This window comes from Phasianus colchicus, chromosome 10 (genome assembly GCF_987193195.1).
Source record: "Phasianus colchicus chromosome 10, bPhaCol1.hap1.1, whole genome shotgun sequence".
NCBI lineage: Eukaryota > Metazoa > Chordata > Aves > Galliformes > Phasianidae > Phasianus > Phasianus colchicus.
Window position 1 is genome coordinate 12,676,422 of NC_143445.1, and position 21,844 is coordinate 12,698,265.

Below are 21,844 nucleotides of genomic sequence, written 5' to 3' on the forward strand. Positions count from 1 at the left end.
TTGGGCTCCATTTGTAAACGATTAAACGAAATGGGAGGGAAACATCGCGCAACCACACTAAAAGTCAGATATAAGGCAGGAGTGTGCGTTTGCGTGTCCGGACGGAAGTGCGAATCGAGCACCGGCACGGCCACCTTTCATAGCAAAACCGACTCCGCAGGTTCCTAACACCTGGCGACCTCAGTGTCTGGGACTGCTCCCCGACAGCCCCTGCACCGCTGACCACGGCTGCAGCAGTGCCCGCGGGTAGGAGCAGAAACCTGTTCGCAGTCGTTTCCATCACCGGTGCGGTCGCACTCGGGAAGCGCAAAAGTGGGTAAAAGGAGATGTCGATGGAAACTACGAAATAAACAACTCCAAGGCAGCCCCAATCCGTGTGCGCACGGGGCTGAGCAGCGCCTGCCGCCGGGATGGGAATGAGCAAATACGTCCGCTGGGCACCCCTCACCTCGCCGCAGCCCCCGCCTCAGTCCCGCTCGGGTCTGACCGTGGTTCCTGCCCGCCTGCGGGGCTGTCCCGAACGGGGACGTTCCAGCGTGGGCAGGGGACACGTCCTGGGGAGTCCCGGTTACCTCCCGGACATATTTTTCCCCAAACGTTTGGGAAATCCGTTAAATCAAAGACCTCGAGCAGCTGGCAATTGCCCTACACATCCCTCAAAAACACAGGCTGGGGAAACTTGGTGAGACTTCATCCCGATGGGAATGATAGTGCACAATAGAGAAGCGTTTAGACAATTTGGAAAAGGCAGTTCAGTCAATCAGACAAAGGGATTTGGGTTTTGGTTTGAGTATAATTTGTTCCCCAGAAAATTACTATCGATTCGGAGCGGTTTTGTGGAAAAGGGGATAAATCGGGCTCTAAAAGCACATATCTCCGCCGCTCGCTGCCAGGAGCGTACCGCGCCCGCTCGCACGAGTAACCGGGCGGCACACGCCCCGCACTGCCCACGCCTCGCACCTCTCCCAGCACCGTGTCCGTGTCTGGAGACCCCAGGCAGGCGGAGGGAAAGCGCGAGGGGCTGCAGGAGCTCCCACCGCCTTCGGGGCTCCGCCGTGAGACCGGCGCCAGGCGGGCGGAGGGCCCAAAGTTCGGGCATTTCGGGCGCAGCGGGCGAGGTGTCCCGGCCCCGCTGCACTCCCGGCCCAGAACGCGCTGCCCGCAGTGCCGGGATGCCGGAGAGTCGGGTGGCTTAACTCGCTCGGGGCCCGCAACCTCCTCTGCTACCTGCAACTTCACCGCTCCCCTGGGCGAGATCCCGGCGTGTAGGCAGTCACTAGCCTAAGGGCTCCAAGGCACTGTTGTGCCCTCCCAATCCCACCATTGCTAGCGGAACGCTGACGTTCCGTTCTCCCCGCGTTGTTCCTCAACCTTGCAGGGAAACACTTAGGCTCCGAGCTTCCTTGCTCCATGCTCCACATCTCCTTGGGACCGACCCTGGAGTTCCCATCCAGCACCAACATCCTTGGTGCCGGGAGCAGTGTTTTCACACGTCGGGGCACAGCTCGGACCATAGCAGAGACGTTCTCCCGAAGTGCCCGCCGAGGGCGACTTGGGGCCAGGGGCTCCTCGGAAGTCCTCGCGGTTCTCGGACCGCGGTGCCTTATTCCAGTGTTTACTCCCCGCACTGCAAATGTCACCAGAATGCAACTTTAGTGCTTTGCGGTTAATATTTTTTGCCCGAGGTCTATCACTTGCATTAATTGTCCCAATAAATTGAGATATACTGTGCATAATGCAATGTAACAATATGGTTATATTCCACGTGTATGACTTAATTAAGCTATTTGCAGCCTGATGCTGCAAGTCAACGGGTGTGCAAGTGGATTAACAATGTACTGTTCTCGTATCCTCAGGATGGTGCATAATTACTTTACTGGCGGTACATATCAATTTTTGATGATTGCAGAACACATGCTCACTTTACCAACAAGCGCTTTAATAACTCTCCATTGTGTTTTAAAAAAGCGTTGTTTGGAAATATTTGGAAGCCTCTGCAAACAATGTTAGAGGTTCTGAGCGCGAGGTTCAGATCCCATCTATATTTGATGATGCGGAGGATGAAGGCAGCGGCCGTCCCAGCTCCCCGCTCCGGGGCCGGAGCTCGGTGTCCGACGGTTCCCCATGCGGCCCCGGGGGGAGGTAGGCGGGGGAGCACGGCGCCCCGACACATGCTCCTGCCATTTGCCGGCGGGGTAATGCAATTAGGAAACTCGATTACAGGGCGAGGCCGGGGGATCCCCGCGTCTTTGTTCCCAGGAAGATGGCGCCGGGCTCCGGCCGGCGGGACTCTGCGTGTGCCTCCCAGCAAAGGTGGAGGGGGATGAGGGCAAGTCTCTCCGGGGGCAACTTAATTCCCGCAGCCTAATCGTGTTGGGGAGGCGGCCACCATCCGTCAGCGCGAGTTCCCTCACGGTGCTGAGCGGGGACGGGCAGCCTGTCCGGCCCGGGCACCGCTGCACCCGGCCCGGCGCCTGGGAGCGTCCGAACCCACCGGGCAAAACAAAAGAAAAACGTCCAAAGAGCTGCAGCTCCGTGGCCCTGGCAAGCTGCCCCCGTGGCTCAGGAGCCCGAGCAGGAGAGCCCCGAGGGGCCGCTGGGGCGGGTGGGTGCGCCTGGCTGCCGGGCTCGTAATCAAACGCACATGGGTTTCTTGGCTTGGGAGGGCATTTAATAACTCCCGACCGCGGGAGGCGGCTGGGGAGCGGGCTGGCAGCACCAGCCGAGGCGGTGAGCAGGGCTCCCGTGCCTCCCGGAGCCCCCATCCATCCCACCCACCCCATCCAGGGCCGGCGGTGCTTCGGAGCCTTCCTGGAAGAAGTCGATTTGTTCCCGTACCTGAAGCAGGTGATGTTTATGCAGAGACATCTGAATGACAGCAGGAGTGAAGGACAAATCTAATAAAGCCTAATAAACCGTGAGAGTCTAAATGTCATTAAACTTACAAAGATGAGACTCCAAATCACCAAAAAGGTAAATGTCTTCATTAGTCTGATCTCTGAAGACTGTCGAACATTTCATTAATTTATAATTTATGATTGTTTGACAAATATTGAAAAGTATGTAAATATGAGGGGGATAATGTCTTTTCTGCGGGAGATAAGGAAATGACCCAAACTGTACGTGCCTGCTAGATTACACACGAGGTTCCATCTATCTGTTATCAAACTGTGCTTTCCCTTTATACAACATATTGTGCAACTGACAAGTGAAATAGTGCAGATAAACCAATGGTTTAAAACGTAATAAAGACAACAGCCATTTGCATTTTTTACATTTTATTACAAAGGTAATTTACTATGACACATTTCTGAATGTAATTTATGAAAACATTTTAAAGCAATTATATAATGTATACAGCACTCGGAGACGCACAAAGTCAGATAAATAATAATCTTATGGATCTTCAGAGACTTTCTATAACGCCAGAAATATAGACTTGAGCGGAGGAAAAAAAGCAACAGCAGTAAAACATAAAATCATAGAAATAAAATGCTGAATGATGTAATAAAGAGGAAATGAGTATACTACTTTGAAGTGGAATTGCAGCATTAGATATTCAAGGAGACAATCTCATCTATTGCGGAGAACTAGATCTCTGATTTTTTTATTTTTTCCTTTCTCTGCGTTCTGAAATGGGGTTCAAAGAGAGATGACTTCTGAGGAAAAGAGGAGAGCAGTATGGATGAGAGGACGAGTGGATTTCTGAGGGAAACATCTCACAGTGCTCTTTGGTGGACCAAGAAGTGGACCTTCCAGTGGGTGTCCTGGGGAGCTGAGGAGCAGTGTCTCCTGTTACGAGGGGAAACTGCTCGTTTAGAAGCCCTCTATGGAGTGGGAATCGAACCGAGGATGCAACACTTTGTGTTGATCCAGAGGTCTGTCCATGCTCTCAGAGCTCTGGCACTCAGTCAGGCCTAGGCAGCGGCCAGGCAGCCCCTGTCCTCTGCTCCAACACCTGGCCAAAGTCTTTACGGTTTCCCCGTGTGTTTCTTCCATAGGGAATTCCACGCAACGTTGCTACTCTTTCTCTTGGTGAACGTCCCTAGGTGCCTCGAGCAAAACAGCACCCCTAGGAGAAGGGCACGAAGCTCATCGTGTGCAAACGCCTGGCTTTTTTTCCAAGCCACCCAGTAGACAATGAACGATGGGGCAGAGTTGTAAAAGCCCCTCATTCCCCAGAACGGCTCTGTTGTCTTTGTCTTTACATAAAACTGTGCCCTTTGGCCAAATGCGCCTGTAACGAGCTTGTAAAACAAACCAGAAATCTCAGCTCTTCCTCAAGTTCACAAGCGAGCCACTTCATTCCCAAATCTTGCAAATATGTTGGGAGTGTTAGAAGTGGGACTAAAAAGCCCCCTAGCAGAGATGGTTACCTGCTGTGACCCTCGCTGCCACAGTCCCCTTCACCAGACATTAAATCCCTTACCCGAAGAAAACAGGCACTTGTCACAATTGAAGCCTGACGTACGGGGACGGCGGGATGTAACTATTTAGGGGACTTCACGTTTTCCCCGGAAACCCTTCTGAGCCGAGGTCCCTCGCACGCCTCCACTAGAGGCCTGCAGGGTCCGAGCTGCCCCGATCTGACCTGTTCCTGAGATCCTCCTCCAGAGGATGTCCACCTCGCTGTCCTCCCTGCCCAGCCCCATCACCTCGCCCCTTGCCTTGCAGCCGGTTATTTGCGGAGGATCCGACGAAGGGGCAGGTGAATCCCCCCAAAAGCCCTTTGTGACGGCACCCCCCATCCCGCCCCGTCGGTTCCCCCCGACGGAAGGTGCCAGGCCGAGATCCGGCAGCAGGGAGCGGTGCCTCCAGTTGATCCGCCCTCTGAGAGCACGCTGCCATTCTTTCCCAGCTCCAAAGTATGCGTTTTATTACAGATTATTTAATTTGATGAGCAACATTCCTACCGCCCTGAGCACAGGCTAAGTGGAAAAAGGTTTACTTGGCATTGTGAACCAATTTCAGCTAAAAAAAAAAAAAAAAAAAAAAAAAAAAGCCAACGACACGCACGCAAGCAAAGCAAAGAAGCTCTCCACATATCGCCTGAGGGCTAAGCAAGCTTCCAAGGACCTGAGTCGTAAGCCTCCCCACCCAAAGCTGCCCTCGGCTCTTCTCTAACAGGGAGTCAGAAAGAAGGGGTGTCCGCTGTCACCCAGCATCTGGGCAGCCCCCCTGCCCTCCCCGCTTCCCCCGCCCGCTGCTTGCCAGCATCTTGGCTAACGACCGGCGATTGCTGAGCACTGGAGAAATGTCCCACGTAGCTGAAGTTCAATATCTGTCAGGCGACTGAACGACGGAAAGATTCATTTTTAGGGCGTGAATGATTTCTAAGCCCGCTCGCGGCTTTGTAACTTCCAACGCAAAGGCAGAAAAAAGGCAGGAGCGGCCGCAGGCGCGGTTCGGAGGAGCCCACCGATCGCTCAGTCATAAAAGTGTACAATGGAGGGACTTTATTGTCCCTCGTTAAGCGGTTCATAAGTGACCCCGTTTATTTCTGAATAGCCGTGTTTTGATGACTTATAGTATATGCAAAAACAAACTTTCCCGCGGTGTTTTTTTTTTCTCCGTCATGCTTTTCTTTTCAAACAGCCAGATGATTTTAAAAAGAAAAACACCCAGAAATGATAAATCGCGTCGCATAGCTAATGGCTGGAGGGCGCGTTTACCAATTCATAATCATTTATTCTTGGTGATGTATGACCCTTACTCTTAAATCTCAAAAGCTTCTATTTGAAGGTGTAAATAGCTTTTTCCCCCCTTGCAGTAAACCTTACTGCATTAGCAGTGATTGATCTCCTGTACAATTCGTCCCAGAGTGCTATTTTAGAGGGGGAACACTGGCTTTTGGAGATTAACTGGGGAGTCTGTTACATATTAATGAACCTAGGAGATATACTAACGTTTTGGTAATTTAGTTATTTGTGTCTATAGCTTTCGCCGTTATTTTCTCTTAGACCCCCGCGGTTGTTATACATCGAATTAAAAAGTGGTCCTTCAGTATCATTTTTTCAGTGGCAACTAAACGCCATTTAATGTGAAAAACAAATGTTGACTTGTCTCTTGAAGGAAGTGTGTTTCTTGGCAAGACATCAAAGTGTTTTAAACTGTATTAGAAGGGTTTGTTAGTTTTCTTACCCGGAGCCTACGGTAATGTCAGAAAATAGGCTCCCGGTGGAGGCGGCCGTCGGAGGGGGGAGCGGGCGCTGCGCGGCTCTGCGCAAAGGTGCGCGCTCGGGAGGAGGTTTGAGCCGCAGCACAAACGCACGGGCACCTCTTCGCCGGGATTACAGCCTTGATTAGCGTGCTAATGAATGGGGATGTTAAAGAGCCGCCCGGAAACCCGTCTGTGAGAAGGAGGAGTGAGAAACTCCTAGGTTGGGCTTAGCCCACCGAGAGACCAACTTCACTGAAATGCCATTAACCTACTGCTCCTTAGCAGACAGTGGGGCAGAACGCCTCGGAAATGCCTCCGACGGGGCCGGGGAGGCGGCGGGAGGTGGGAGCCCCACCGGGCTCTGCCCGCGCCCCGGAGTGGGGCAGCCGCTGCCCGGCTCCGGTCTGCAGAACCGGGTCGGGAAATGGTGGGGGGGGGGGGGGGGCGGGAATAGGAGGTCGGGGGGAGGCCGGCGGGGTCAGTAGGAACGATGCGGGTCCGCTCCCCATTAATCGGGCTTCTTGCGCGCGTTTCTAAATTAGAGTTCATTATCCTCGGAGGTCGCTAATATAGGCAGCTCCGCTAAGGATGAACGCGTGCAGCCGGCTCGCTACAGCTGGCTTCGCCCCGCTCTGCCTGGTGGGCTCGGGAAGAGGGCGGAGGCTGCGGCCGTCCTGCGGGCAGGGACAGGCGGCCGTCCTTCCGCCCTCCGCCGCGCCATGGTCGCTGCCGACCGAAAGGCTGAAGAGTGGCCGGTCACCAGGCTGGGGACAGCAGCGAGCACATCCCCGAGTCAAATGGCTCCGTCCCTACTGCTGGAGGGAACGAACACTGCTCTCCCCCCTCGTCCCGTCCCGGAGTTAAACGTTTGTTTAGGACAAACTAGAGAAGCAACAGCCTTTGCGAGAACCTTGTTGTCCCCTTCTTCTCCTCGTGAATAACAAAGTGATCATAGGCTACTCGGCCAGTTGGCGAGGAAAGAACTTTTGTTTTCTGGGGCGATTTATGTTCTTTATAAATATGTGGTTTGGAAAATAAAAAGAGACTTGAAAACGTTGTTACAATGAAAAAGGACAAATTAGAAGACATTTTCTGTGATCAAAGGAGGAAGAGAAAGCGAGTAGGGGTATTCAAAAAGCTTGACTTATTCACACAACTCCTTTGGAGCCCAGGGGCAACAAGCGTGTCTTACATTGAAAAGGCGGCTCTATTCAGAGTGCAGGTGCGAAGTGGTGTGGCACATTCTGCCACATTATGTAAAGGTTGTTGGAGATTAGTGTTCAGACTTAATAACTAAAGCGCTTGATTTACATTGGAAAAAAGCCTCCTCATCCGTGAAAGCAAAATAATTTAACGCGTGATCATTTCGAGTGCTGCTGATATCCTAATACTTGCATTGTTCTCGGCCAAGTACTAGAGGAGCGCGGATTGATGCTTTTGGGAACCTATCATTTACAGCCACTGAACTCCGCTCAGAACTGGAGGTCCGGAGGGGAGATAAAAGAGGGGCACAAGATAAAAGTTTCACATTGGAAAAAAAGAAAACAATACAAATGGGACAGATCCCCTCCTCCCCGCACGCAGCCCCGTCCCGGTGCCAGGCTGCGCCCAGCTCTGCAGAGCCCAAAATTGGGCTGAGGGCTCAGGCGCTCTCCCTGCTCCGCCTTCCGCCGTCGGAGCAGAATTACTTACCTTACTAATTATTCATATTTATGTAAATGTCATTAGTTAATGTAACTTTCTATAAAAAGATAATCAAGCGAGAACGGAGCATAGGTATTACCTTAAGTGCATTGGCTCTGCTCGTTTCATTCATATGTTAATACACGTGATGCAGTAGTGCCAGGCGTGGGGAGGGGGGAGAGGAGGGGTGAGGAGGAAGGCGAGGGAAAGAAATTAAATAATAATAACAAAGACCACAAAGGCTTGAAGTTTGCATTGCGGGATCAAGGAGCACGATGCCTTCTGATGCGCTGAACAAAGGGGGACCGGCGCCGGCCCCGCCGATCCGGCTGCCCGGGCATCCCGGCAACTTCCAGCGGCGCTGGGCTGCTGTGCTCCCCCTCAAACCACCTCGGTCCGCCCAAATTCCCGTGCCGGACTGAGACCCTCCGCTTCAGAACGACCCACAAAGAAAGTATCTTTACTCGGGACGCGCACCAATTAAAATTGCAATACCTTTCTGCATCCCTCTTTAGTGTAAGCATTTGGGGGCCATTTCCATAAATTCTCTCCGAGAATAAAGGCTATAATGGGAACAAGGTGAGAAAGCTGTTAACCATTGTTTCAGCAAGAAAAGGTCGTAAGTCAGGCAATTGGTGTCTGACCTGTCAGGATAAGGTATAAAGGCTTTATTCATGCAGTCGCTCACGATTTTCTCAGCTCTCACAAAAGTGTTTTTATGATTCTGTTTTCTTACCTCGTTCCTTAATTAAAAAGCTGAATGATTAGAATAGCACCTGCATAATGTCTGGACGACGCCTGCATACTAATTCGCGAGTCTTTACATCTAGTAATTATAACATAAAATCAGAGATTGAATAAAACAGAAGGATTTTGCCCCTAAAGCCCTGCTAATCCCCTTTTAAAAGAGTCTGCTGAAATAATTCAGAACAGTTTCCGGAAGTTGGATTACCGACTCTTTTTTTGGCTATTTACAATGAAATGATATTTCACACTTAAAGGAGTCTCTGTATTTCTACAACAGGTTTTTAAAGGTGGCCCGCTTTCCAGACAATAACAATCCAGTGACTCCTTCCTTCTTTTCCTACCGATTTTTCCCTATTCTCCCAGCAAGATCTTCATCTTTATCAGCTATATGCGAGGATTAATCCGTCTTCAGGTAGAGAGAACAAAACCTCCCCCTCGAGCCCTCCCTCTGAGTTCCCTTCCAGGACTTCCAGCCCCACCACCCCCGGCCCTGGAAGAGCAGCAGGGCAGCGGCAGTGCAGCCCGAGTTCAGCTGCACCCCGTTTCCCCGCCGCCCGCAGGAGCTCCCATTGCTACACTGTTGTCCCCCAGGGTAAAGGATAATTTAAGCCAGCAGAGGCTAGTCAAAAGTTGGAGAATACTTTTTTTTTTTTTTTTTTTTGGTCTTCCTAAAAATGCTGGGTGGGGAGGAGGGAATGAGAGGGGGGAGGGGGGGGAGGGGAAGGGGGAGATGTGCGCTTTTGTTTGGCTTCAGGGAGGGCTCAAGCAGGTATCCCGAGGGGCAGCAGAGAGGGGGCAGGGGCCGCTGGCAGCGCAGTGCCGTCGGGATCTCTCTCGGGATCCCCACCCTCTCCCCGGGCACCCCGAGGTGTCTCTCCACGTTCGCTCATCACCGACACAGCGACCCTGAGAAGGTTTGGCAACAGTGAGGAGCGAGCCGATCCTCTGGGCGGCATTGACCTGAGGGGGGAAAGATAAATAGTCGATTTTATTGGGCGTCCTGTTTATTTTAGTGAAAATCAAATCAGAAGAAAATAAAATAAAAGGTATCAGTACGTTGCCCAACGTGCTCCCAGCCGCGGCTGAGGAAGGAGCCCGATGCCCGGAGCCGCGGGTCCCGACCTTCTCCCATTCCTCGGACCGCTCAGAGCACGATGAGGAACTGTGGGGCTTTTGTGCGCTGTTGCCATCATTAGGAACACCTTGATCTCTCGTGCTATTTTTTTTTTTTCTTTTTCTTATGTGAAAGAGTTATTTTTGCGGTGATTTTGTCGTCCCCCCTCCTTCTCCTTCCCCAGAGTAATCGTAAAAAAACTCTAAGTCATCCACGAGAAAATGGAGTCAATCTGTCATTCAGCATTAAAAATCTGAGAGTTTTAACTAAAAGCTTTAATTGCTATTCTGGCCCTTTTATAACCATGGGAACGCCGTGCTCTGTTGGGATCTGTGCGATGTTACATATCCCTTTAGCAGGCGCTCCCTTGTTTGTTCACTCTTGCTTACTTTCATTTGTATCCCAGGAATATCCTTGCACCAGGCGACACGGGAAAAGACAAAGGGTATAAATAAACTAACATATGGCCCAGAGGTTTTAGCGGAGCTGGAGCCGCTTAGCAGTCATGTGGGCGATGCTGGGGAGCCGGCTTCTCTCCTTCCCCCGCGTAACCTCCGCGCTCCTTTCCACCTTATCGCGATAAGCCACGCTCCTGTCGCGGCCGGCCTGGCCGGACCAGCTCGGTTTCCCTTGGGGCTGCGAAGATCGAGACAGCGAAGGGATGGGGAAGGATGAGTAAGCGTGTGTGTGTGCGTGTGTCTGTGCCCGTATGTGTGTGTGCACGGAGACAGCTGGAAAATCCCATTTGGGGCGATGGACCCCGGGCAGAGGCTCAGCCCCGGGTCACTGCGGGTCCGACCCCTCGGAAAGGAGAGGGAAGGGCCGGGCAGAACGCTGCACGGTCAGACATCGACAACGCGTTCTTGGCAATGCAAACCAGTTCAGGGCTTCTGTCCCAAACTGCTCAGTCCTACTCGGTGTGTCTGACTGCCCCTCCCGCCCCTCCGCTTCTCCCGATATCGTGGCGGAAATGGGCTTTGGTTACTGATTCATATTTCTAATCTTCCTTTCCTGGAAATACAATGTGCTTTTGTTAAATGAATGGTCTTTAATTAATGCACTTGCACAATGCAGGGGCTTGCACGGGGATCGATGATAGGAAGCAACAGGGGATGGTTCCCTCCAAAATGGTTTGTCAGCATTGAGAAAGAAAAGGCAATGTCTTTAAAGGGCCACTAATAATGCCCACACGTCTCTCTCACCATGCTGTCTGAGGGGACATTCCTTCCCTTGTTGACAGTCAAGTGCAATAAGTACATGTCTTCGCTCAATCATTAGAGACCATAGAATTGTATTCTCTAATTAGCATGTACTGTTAGCCCTCCTTGCCTTTTTGTGCCTTTTTTTTTTTTTTGTCTTCTACGCATCAGCAAAAATGTTTTCCTTTCTTTTTCTTCCATTCCTTTCTTTCTGTATTTCTTTACTTCCTTTCATTCTCTCTTTTTCTGTAGTCAAACGCATTCTTAGTGACAATATTCGTGCCACCCAAAGTCAGCTTTTTGTCATCTCTGTGTGTTAGTCAACTTCTTTCAAGTTTTCTATTAGGGAAAAAAAAAAAAAAAGGGTAAAGGCAGCGCGCATGCGCATCACACCGGCCGGGGTTGGGGCTGCTGTGCCCGGGGCTGCATCCACCCAAATGGCAAAGCTGGGCTCTGAGCAGCCCTGCCAAGGGGATTCTGAGCGAGCTGGGAGCTGCAAGGTGTCAAAATCAGTCCGTGCAATACGCAAGGCCCGGAAGGGTTATCTTCGTGCTACTTCAGCTGATGAATTCATTTCCTCTCCTAAATATATACGTATAAATCCTCATCAAATCAAATAAGTGGCACTGTGTCAGGGCTCACTTTGGGGAGATATTTCCACAAACAATGCTATCCCACGCCTTCCTGCCAAGAGAATGCACACCATGGGACAGAGGCAGGAGCAGCGGAGCTGGGGGGGCTTTGCCCGGAGCCCCGCGCCCATCCCCGGCGGTCGGCGACCTCCCGAGAGCGGAGCTGCCCGCCCGGAACAGCGGAGTGCGGGGCAGACAAGAAAGGGACGGGGCTCATAGGGGAAACTCGGGGCACCGGGATCCGCGTTTGCACGCTGCACTTCGGGCAATGTTTAAAGAATTCATTGGAATCTCCTGCTCCGAAAAACAAACAAACAAAAAGAAGTTATCCCCGAAATGAAGCCAAAGAGGTGCTTTGGTTTGGTTTTGTTCTTTTAATGCAAATGCCAACCTAAAACGATTAACATTAGGAGAGGATAAAGACCAACAAAAAAACACACTTTATATCGTACACCACATTGACAGTACACCGCTTCGAGAAATCTTTTTCAACGAATATAAAACCAACAGAAGGACGAATTACAGCGCTCTGGGAGCGGCTCGGCATCGTCGATACAAACACACATTTTTAAAAGTGCACATTTGTAAAAATAACCCTAGAATTGATACGTTTATAAATATTTATTGTAAAAAAATCCAAATATTAAAAATAAATAGTATGTTCAAGCGCACAACAGAAAGTTCCTCCGTTACCAAACACGTGATGAAGGAAAAGACGGAATTTAAGAAGTCAGATACAGTACATCAACATTGCAAATGTTTTTGCGAGCTACATTTTCAGAGGTGTTTCTTCTCCGTACAGTTCACGAGGAGTGTGGTAGATTTCCCCATAAATATGACAAGAGCCAGAATCAATAATAACAATAATATTGATAATAATAATATCCCCTCCGCCGCAGTTTGACTCGGTCTTTGCTCAGGAAAAGTCCCATTAAATTTTTGGGGTTGCTTAGAACGGCGGGATTGGGCTCAGATCACTCTGTAGCAACTAAAACAGAAGTACGCCGATGAGTTACAACTTCGAGGAATCCGCTTTACAAACAGAGCTTTGAATGATCTCCGATGGGAAACTCCTAAATAAATCTTGACCGGGGAATCGGTAAGCACGGTGATGTTTATCAAATGAAGATACAAAGGGATGCGGTTGGGCTATCTTTACACTTACGGACAATAAAACATGGGAGCATATGGAAGCCATCGCTTTGAATGCGTTAACCACTTCGATACATCGCAGTATATACACGCTTAATAGGTATTCGGACTGTTGAAATGATCAAAGACTTTTACTCTGATGTCTTTGCTGTTGCTTTCATTCTAGTGAAAGAACGCGTTTGTTGGTCACATACTGGTGGCAACGAGACCAACGTTTCTGCCTTCTCTCAGGAGCTGCATTCTGCGCAGCACATGTGGAGGAATAATTTATTAGACGGAAAAGTTCAGAGGATAAAATGCCAAAATGGACATCATTTCAACTTTCGAGCAGTAAGGTCATACAGACATCTACGGACATCTGTAGGCAGACAGTTTCACACAGACGCAGCCACGTAGATCCAGATGTATGTCTATACACAGGATTCGGTAGTTTGGTATTTTCCGCACCCTCTGGGCCCCCAAAGTTATCTTTAAAAGTTTGATTTTATCTCTTTAGAAACGGTTTAAAGCCAACGGGCAGGGTGAGTTTGACAGAGAGGAGAACAAATCGCTGACAAAGAACCTTTTACGTTTCATCAGCGTTGTTAGGACGACGAGCAGGAATTTCTCAGATAATAACTCCCACTTCAAAGATTTCTCAGCTCAATAGAAATTGGACCATCCTTTTTATTCAACCACAAGGGCTGGCACTAAAGACGACTCAACTGTTTGAATTTTTTTTTCACCGTGTTTATTTTTCCCCTATTCACCAGGGTACTTGGATAAAATAAACAACAAGACAATTACTGGAACATGGACTTCTAACTTTCCCGGGCCCATGGCCCAGCGCCCATGGCCCCGGCCGTGCGGGTGTCAAGTTCCCCGCCCCCGGGGGCTGCGGGGGGGTCCCTCTGGCCGAGCCCTGAGCGGAGCGGCGGGTCGCGGTGACATCCCCGGCGCAGCCCCTCCGTGGGGCGGTCGCCAGAGGGGTCCTTCCCCGTCCTACCGAGGGGCTGGGGGTGAGGGGACCGCGGGCAGAGCCCGGAGCTGCCCCTCTGGGGGGGTGAGGGGAGCTGAGCCCGCTCGGGTCGAGGGTGAAGCCCGGCAGAGCCCAGCCCCGCAGAAGGGCCTTGGGTGGAAGAAGCATGTCCGTAGCGAGGGGCAGATTGAGTGTATTAAGCTAGCATGAAACCAAAGGTCAGTGCAAATGTATCTTAATAGACTGTCTCAAATGGAGTGTGCCTCCTTTGAAGGCCGCTTGCTATTGCTCTCCTCATTACCATAGCGATCCTAACGTGGCATGCTGATGCACCATAAAACTCACACTTTCAACCCCAAAATCAGGCCCTTTGAACAACCCGAGCTTGATTAGACCTTTCTCCTTTTCTTTTCCCCCTTAAAAACCATTTCCTTGCCTTTAGAAACTCGCCCTCAAATCCCAAACGCATTCTCTGATCCCGGCAGAAAGCAGAAACAAAAGTGAGCCGAGGCGGCGGTTCAGGCGGGCCTTTTCTTCCCGACATTCTTATCCATTTTTATTATGATCTGGAACAAGTGCCCCGTTCGCGTGGGTTTTGTTTACCGGAAATTAAATGAAAATGATTTAGTTGGCGTCAAACAAAAATATATACTTGTATACACAAGAAAAAGGGCCCGTTAGACGTAAATATTATGTCCTTAATGAAAAGACTGGACGGGCTCCAGACTTCGCCTTTCACTATTTAAGTATGACTTGCCTATTGCCATAGAAATCCTAACTTACCATGAAGATTCACCGTTGTGAAGAAATACTTCTTTGTGCGAGCTTTCTTTGATGTCTAAGGCATAAGATTCAGGCTTTCAGCTGCGTCTGTCTAGATTACCTTGAGAGCAACGGGGCAGACATCTGTAACAAGCAAATGAAAAATTAAAGGTGATTAGCCTGCACATCCAAACACTTCTGGAAATAGAGAAATAAAGAACTAAACAGAACCGGGGACAGAATGGACACAGCCTTCTGCCCGCAGCCGGTTCTGCAGTGTGACTTTGGGGCTGCGTGGCAGAAGGGAGCAGCACCCAGCGTGGGCTCTGCACCCATTTCCCCCGGCCCAGCGGCGCACTCTCGCCCTGACACACGGCGAGGAACGAGGCACACAAACCCCAAAAGTTGTCGGGTTCGCGCTGGTGAAGTGGGGACGTGGTGCCTTGGGAACAGCATTCGGCTGCAGCAGGAGGGGTTGGGTTTGCCACTGACCGGCTATCTGTTTTCCTCTCGCTTTTATCTTGACATCTATAAACACACACGTGTGTACGTGCGCGTGTGTTTGCCGGACACAGCCGCAGCCACCTGAGTGGAGGGGTGTGCAGGGCACAGGGGAAGAACTCACAGCAGCCCCTCTGCACCCAGCGAGCCGTGGGAAACCCTTCCAGCAGCCCGTGCTATTTATTTGCCTATACTATCTGCTATTCTTAAACATCATTAAAGTAATTAAAACGGTACCATTCGGCAGTTTCAAGCTACCCCACTGGAGGCTTTTGTGTACTTGTTTTGTTGTGTTTTTTGTTGTTGTTGTTGTTGGGTTTTTTTCCTCCTTCCTTCTTTATTTCGCCTAGAGGAGTGAGCCGTGTATGTTTGTGTAGGGTCCAGCTTGAAGCTCCGGGCCATGCCCCAGCCGTGCTGTGCGAGCACCGGCACCGGGAGCGCTCCGCAGGGCACAGCCGTACAGCAGCGGCCCCGGCCCCGTCTGCTGGGGGGCACCGGGCCCCCACCCGCTGCGTGACGTCATTGGCTGCTCTGCCCTCAGCCCCCACAACCCCAACCAGACAGAGACCGCACCTGGGGGGGAGGAAAGGAGGGGGATTTGGGGGAGTCAGCGCCGAAGGAACGCGCAGCCCCACACCGCCTGGGCCGCCTGTGTTAGCCACTGGGGGAAATAGATAGCTGTATGTATTGTTACGTACTGCTGCAGGGAACGGTGGGAGATTCTTTACAGAAACGTCCATCGAGAGAGTTAATTAACGAAAGAATTTAATGGATTAATTCTGTACAATTCGGTAACAAATAACTGTTTATAATTTTTTCTTCTTTTTAAAAAAAAAACAAAACAACGCTCTCACAGAAAGTAGAGGACCAGTAGAACACTTCAGCACGAGACACTGTTGACAAGAGAAAACCTGTACAGCTGCGAATCCGTGTGAAACCACCGTGGGTGGGGAGCGGGAAAGAGAAGGGAAGGAAAAGGGATAAAGGAAAAAGGAAAGGGAAAAGGAAACAGCTGCTGCAACTCAGTGCGCTTGTGGCCAGGCAGGAGCGAGGCGATCAGCGGGCGGTGCGCACGGAGGAAGGAGGCAGTTTGGCCAGGCCGAGCGGGAGCAGCGGGGTCCGGCAGCGCGGCTCTGCCTCCCCGGGGCCGAAGCCAAGGCCCGTCCCCTCCTCTCTCGCTGCCCGCAGCCGCGCTCCCGCTCCCGTCGCCCGCCGCGCTCCCTAGCAGCGGGGCCGGGGCTGGGCGGCGGGGCGCGGGGGCGGCGGGGCGGCGGGGGGCGCGGGGCGGCCCTGACACACGTACCATTCGCTCAGGTTGGCGGCGGGCGGCGCGGGGGGTTCGGCGTGAGAACACGAGGCGGGGGGGTCCCGGCCGGAGTCCGAGGAGGGGGACACCAAGGAGGGCGTGGAGGACTCGTAGCCGGAGCTGGGAGGAGGGGATTTGCAGTGCACTTTCATGTGTTTTCTCAGGGAGCTGGGGTGGGTGTAGGACTTGTCGCAGCCTCTCACTTTGCAGTTGTAGGGCTTGTCGCTGGTGTGGACGTGCGAGTGCTTCTTCCTGTCGCTGCTGTTGGCGAAGCGTCTGTCGCAGCCCTCGAATTCACATTTGAACGGCTTCTCCCCTGCGGGTGGCAAAGGGAGAGCACAGCCGTTAGCACCGGGGCCTCCGGACAGCCCCCGCACCCCGACCCCGCTTTCACCCTCTTCGGCCCTGCACGGATCCCCCGGGACTGCTCCTCTCGGGCCCCGCCAGCCCCGGCCCTTCCCAGCCGCGCTCCCCTCTTGCCCATCCGGCCCCGCAGCGGGAGCGCTCGGCCCGAGGCCGCTCTTCCCGCCCCTGCCCTCGGTGTCAACGTGGGGTTTTTGTGCGCAAGACAAAGCCCCCAGATAAGGAAAACTTCGAGGCGAAGTGCTCGTTCCGGGTAGACAATGCGCGCTGTCCCTGCGGACCCCGGTGTCCTGCAGAAAAAGCGGGCAGTGATTTATCTCTGGGAGCGTTTTTACGTTAAATACATTTCTCACACTCCCGGAGGTGCACGTGGAGATACTATTCGTCACCTCACCAGATCACATCCCATGCACTCCTTTCTCGCACTGATTACGATCCTGCGGAAGATCCGCGTCCCCCCTCCCCTCCCCGCTCCCCAGTTGCTGACACAGTAGGGCAAAGAACAAAATCTTTCTAAAAGACATCGACGGTGTGGGCGAAACGAGAGGGATTCAGCAGGAGAAAGAGTAGGCCGGGGCACGGCTGTGTCTGGGATAGCATTCTCTTTTCATTTGAACCTACTCAGTCATGGAAGGAATCGCAATCGGGATTAATTTGTTGGGTAATATGATAAGTGACGTTAAGCAGAATAGAAATATAATTGTGATGCCAAAGTCACGCGTAAGTTGGGATGGTGCAGACCGGGCACGGTACACGATATACAGGCAGCTTTCCAGGAAACGTGCCACGGAGAGCTTCGGGCTGAAATGATGACTGCGTTATTATCACTGACAATGGCACACTGCAAACCCAGCTTGGCAAGGAAAGCTCAGGTCCTGCAGCAGCCGGGTGGGGAAAAAAAAACCTCATCCCCTTAAGCAAAACAGTATCAGGGCGAGGGGGACAGCACAAGATGTGCAGCCGAACCCTAATCGTCAAATACAAACAAAGCCCCCGTGCTCCCATCATGGCGTGTGTGGCGGAAAGGACCCGGCACATTTGTAAAAGCTCCGGGCTTCGGGTTTTTAATTTGTTGGCGGTTTTTATCCCCTCGCGGATCGTCACGATCGAATTTCGGAGGGGCGCAGCCCACCTCGCGCTGGCTGTGAGCACGGGCACATAAAGGAAAGCATTCCAAATATTTCACATGAATGCACTTTATGCAAGGTGGGTGGGAAAAGGCTCACGGCTCCGCGCTTCGAGCGTGTCCTTTCCTCCGGAATACCCGCTGACGGTCTCCGCTAACATTTGCACAGAGGATTGGTAAACACCTGGCATCGGGGAGAAGGGGGAGAGGTTAAAAATAAGGTCTCGGAGAAATTGATGCGGGTCCGTAACCAAATGCTGTCGGTATACAGCGGTGCATATGCACGCACGCATATAATCTAATTACAGCTTCACGTAAGGCAACAATTTGACCTTCAGCATCTACGTTGAGACAACAAATCAAGGATATTAGTGTAGTACAAGCAAGCAGTAAGTTAGGAGGCCCCAGGGAAAGCCATCCTCATAAGCGCTTCGCTTGTGCAACGTGAGTTACAATCAGGTAAAGGCGGCTGCGGCGCGTTCTGCTTCCACCGGAGTTGCAAAACATTAAACTTCGCTTAACCCCGTGAGAGAGGCGCCGAGCAGCCCTCGTGCAGTCAGAGAGCAGCGGGGAGAGGGCAGCGCTTCCGCAGCCGCCCGGGTTGCATTCTCGGAACGCCTCGGTAAAGAGGAGCCAGCCGAGCTCTATTCCTTTCCCAAGAGAGTGTTTTCTTACGTGGGAACCCCACCCGAAGGGAAGAGGACACGGTGCGGTCCTCCCAGGGCAGCTCGGGCACAGAGCTGCGGCGATGCGGACGCTCAGAGAGTTCTCCGGGCGACGGAAAAGCGCAGGACCCAACCCGCCATGTTACCCCCCCACTTGTAGCTGCGCAAAACCGTCCTCTGCTCGGAAATTGTGGCATAATCCCCCGTCTCCGGGAGTGGATTAAGGTATTTACCAACTTCTCCGGGGGGCGGGGGGCCGGAGGCGGCGGCCTCGGGCTGCGGGCGGGGAGCGGGGGCGGCGGGCAGCTCCCCACGGCCCGCAGAGGGCCCCGGGAGGCAGCGCTGGGAGCCGGCCCGGCCCCCACCCCCCACCCCGGGCACACGGGAACCTCGGGCCTGGGGAGCAGAGCCCCGGCAGAGAGCCCTCCACGGCCCCGCAGAGAGCGACGGTCATTAATATTTGAGGAGGCAATAATTTTCCTGTTGAATCTAGAACTGTCTTCATGAATAATTTGTAGCGAGTTCTATTAGGGTTTCAGAAACATTTCGCTTTTGACAACTTCTGGGTGTTTAATAGAAACGGTGGAACCATAAAGGCCCCGCAGGAGTTTTCACAATACAGCAATTAATCACCGGGAACGTTAAAGTGAAAAGTACAGACGCGCGGAATTATGTTTAATAAACGCACGGCTCCGATCGCGGCTCTGCCCTGAACCTGCCTCGCCGATGTAGGTCACTTTCCCCAAGAATTTAACCATTTTCTGCTTCAGAGACTTCAAACAGTGAGGCCGTTAAAGAGCAGTAAAAGTTTGTTTACTTAAGAAAAACGCCGTCATTAGGGGATGAGCTCCGCCGGGCGAAGGCTGTACCTGTTCCGATCCGGCTGCAAGCTGCGTGACCCGGGGCCGCTCCTTTCTTCTCGCAAAGGGGCCGAGAACGAAGAGAGGAACCCAGCTCCTCTTTGCCCCCCCACCCCCGCCCAGATGAGCTACTCACAGAGCGATGGAAAAATAATTAGGTGACGAGTGATGCTCGCTGTAAAACCTCCGCGCTATGCCTAGGCGATACGATACGAAATTAGGATAGATGTCATGCATATTACAGCACGTCGGGTTGTATCGTAAAAACGCGGCTCCTCGAAGGTCGGGCCGCAGCGAGCGTGGGGGGAAGGGGACTTTTACGAACTGGAGGGCGAAAAAAATCGTTTGGCTGTAAGCAGATCTTACAATAGGATTATGGAGTTTCCCTCGCAGTGCATAAGGCAGTACAGGAGGGGGTGGGGATGGAAAACCCGACACTGGAACAGATTAAATGTTCCAAAAAGGGCTTATTTCTTATCGTCCCTAGGAAAAAAAAAGAAAAAAGAAAAAAAAAAGAAAAGAAAAAAAAAAGAAAAAGAAAAAAAGGGGGGCGGGGATGGGGAAATGGGTAAGGAAAAAAAAAATCACAACCCAACGCTACAGACTACAAACACCGGCTGCTAAACTAATTAATACAACTTCACAAGCTGCTCCTGGAAGTGTGAAAACTTTCTACGTGTCATTTCATTAATTATAAATGCTTTCCTAGCCGGAAGAGTTCAAAGACAGTTTTGAGAGATCGTCCAGCGAGTGACTTTATTTCTGTTAGCCAGAACCAACAGACGCTCCCGACACATGTCCCAATTTCGCTTCACAGATCTGCAAATGACATCTCAAACCGTACAGGCCGAAACAATACCGGGGGTTCTTCTCTTTTTTCCCTCCCGAGATTCAGAACTTGCAGCTCCCCGTATCTGTGAGCGCACGGAGTCCGTGGATGGCAATGCTCATGAAATATGTCAGTGTTATTCAGATCAAACATTTGAAACTCCCTCTGCCCAAAACAAAACTGTTGAACGAAAAGGTCGCAGCTGTGTTATTCTCACAACGTTCGACCAGCAGCATCTCAGCGACATCGCTCAAAACTGACTAGACAAGTTGTAAGTCCTATTGTTCACTTTTAATTTGGGAGCTTGCACAATGATTTCATTTTCTCCCCAACTACATTAAACTGCCAACAGGAAAAAAAAGAAAAGAAAAAAAAAGAAAAAAAAAAAAAGAAAAAAAGAAAGAAAGAAAGAAGGAAATCCACGCCCGTGTGAAGCAGCAGCAATAGCTCTACCATTCGGTATGGTCACAGCTCTCCCCGCACAAACCTCACAGCCGCAAAACCAGAAAAAAAAAAAACATGGACGAGAATTCCGAGATTTGTTCTCGCTCACCTTTTTTTCCCCCCATCTTCTCCCCCTCCCTCCAAGCGGTACAGAAGCAAACAAATTCGAGAATTTATTTTCCGGAAGGACTTGGCGTGCATTCAACAACAACGCAAAGGACACATTCAAAAGAAAATAAAGCAAAACAGTACGTTGAATAATACAGAGAGAGTAAAGAGAGCTTTCCATACTGACCTGTGTGAGTTCTTTTGTGTATTTTGAGATTCTCTGATCTGGCAAACACTTTGCCACAGCCTGGGAAAGGGCAGGGGAAAGGTTTTTCACCTGTGTGGACTCGGATGTGATTTACGAGTTTGTATTTGGCCTTGAAAGGTTTCCCTTCTCGCGGGCACTCTTCCCAGAAACATATGTGATTGGACTGCTCGGGTCCTCCAACGTGCTCCACGGTGACATGAGTCACCAGCTCGTGCATCGTGCTGAAAGTTTTCGAGCATAATTTTTTGGGAGTCTGCTCCAACTCAATCCACTTACAGATGAGTTCCTGTTTGATGGGCTGCCGCATGTAGCGGAAGAAGGCCCCCGGGCCGTGGTGCGGAGCCAGGTTCACGTTCAGGTTCATGCCACCGTAGCTATGAAGCGAAGAAGCAGCAAAAGGCTCTGTCCTGGAGGCTGGCACTGGAGTGAAATGTTCAGCCTTGGCGTACATTTCTCCAGGTAACCCCAGCCTTATCTGTCCGTTTAGATGGCCACCTGGAGCTGCATGGGGCGGCTGCTCATGGAGTCCAGCGAACAGCGCGGGATTCCCGGCTTCCGAGGGGCGGTGGTGCCCGCGGTGTCCGGGGCAGCTACCTGTTGTTGAGACAAACAGTCCGTGGTGAGATCGGGCAGCGGGGTGCTGCTCGCTCAGCCCGGGCATGGCCGAGTCCCTGGCAGCAGCTGTGTGGGACAAGGGGCAGGGGGCCGCCGCCGGGCCGAACGCCTCTGTGTGACCGGAGAGCGGCTGGGCCGGGCCCGCCGGGCGCGGGCGGTGGGGCTGAGGGGCAGGGCCGAGCTTTAGGGCCGCGAGGTGATGCTGAGGAGGAAGATGAGGATGGTGGCGGTGCCCCATGTGTTGGTGCGGCCCGCCGAGGCGGGACCCGGCGGCGGGGGGTTGCGCGGCGAGGCCCGGGCAGCGTGGCACGAACTGCGGGGGGTGGCGGAGTTGGGGACGTAGAGATCCCCCCAAGTCAACGAATCTCAGCGCCGCGTTCCGCCCGCAGAGAGCAGCGGGGTCCATCACTGG

The 21,844-nt window shown here is 52.1% G+C and overlaps 1 protein-coding gene and 3 long non-coding RNA genes across 4 annotated transcripts; 1 reads left to right on the forward strand and 3 right to left on the reverse strand.

The window, feature by feature from the left end:
- The first annotated feature begins 2,718 nt into the window (after positions 1 to 2,718).
- LOC116230825 (uncharacterized) lies at positions 2,719 to 3,988 on the forward strand. The gene is made up of 2 exons (XR_004167311.2): positions 2,719 to 2,973; positions 3,649 to 3,988. It is a non-coding gene; the product is annotated as an uncharacterized LOC116230825 (long non-coding RNA).
- Positions 3,592 to 4,713, reverse strand: LOC116230824 (uncharacterized). The gene is made up of 2 exons (XR_004167310.2): positions 4,430 to 4,713; positions 3,592 to 4,072 (listed from the first exon to the last, which is right to left on the reverse strand). It is a non-coding gene; the product is annotated as an uncharacterized LOC116230824 (long non-coding RNA).
- A 4,594-nt stretch (positions 4,714 to 9,307) lies between these two features.
- Positions 9,308 to 15,568, reverse strand: LOC116230823 (uncharacterized). The gene is made up of 3 exons (XR_004167309.2): positions 15,482 to 15,568; positions 14,429 to 14,551; positions 9,308 to 9,550 (listed from the first exon to the last, which is right to left on the reverse strand). It is a non-coding gene; the product is annotated as an uncharacterized LOC116230823 (long non-coding RNA).
- A 561-nt stretch (positions 15,569 to 16,129) lies between these two features.
- On the reverse strand, positions 16,130 to 21,843 carry LOC116230873 (zinc finger protein ZIC 4-like). Its single transcript, XM_090147351.1, has 2 exons — positions 20,797 to 21,843; positions 16,130 to 16,530 (listed from the first exon to the last, which is right to left on the reverse strand). Exons 1-2 carry the CDS (start codon positions 21,836 to 21,838, stop codon positions 16,130 to 16,132), a joined length of 1,443 nt encoding a protein of 480 aa, XP_090003477.1. The 5' UTR covers positions 21,839 to 21,843.
- Position 21,844: the final 1 nt, after the last annotated feature.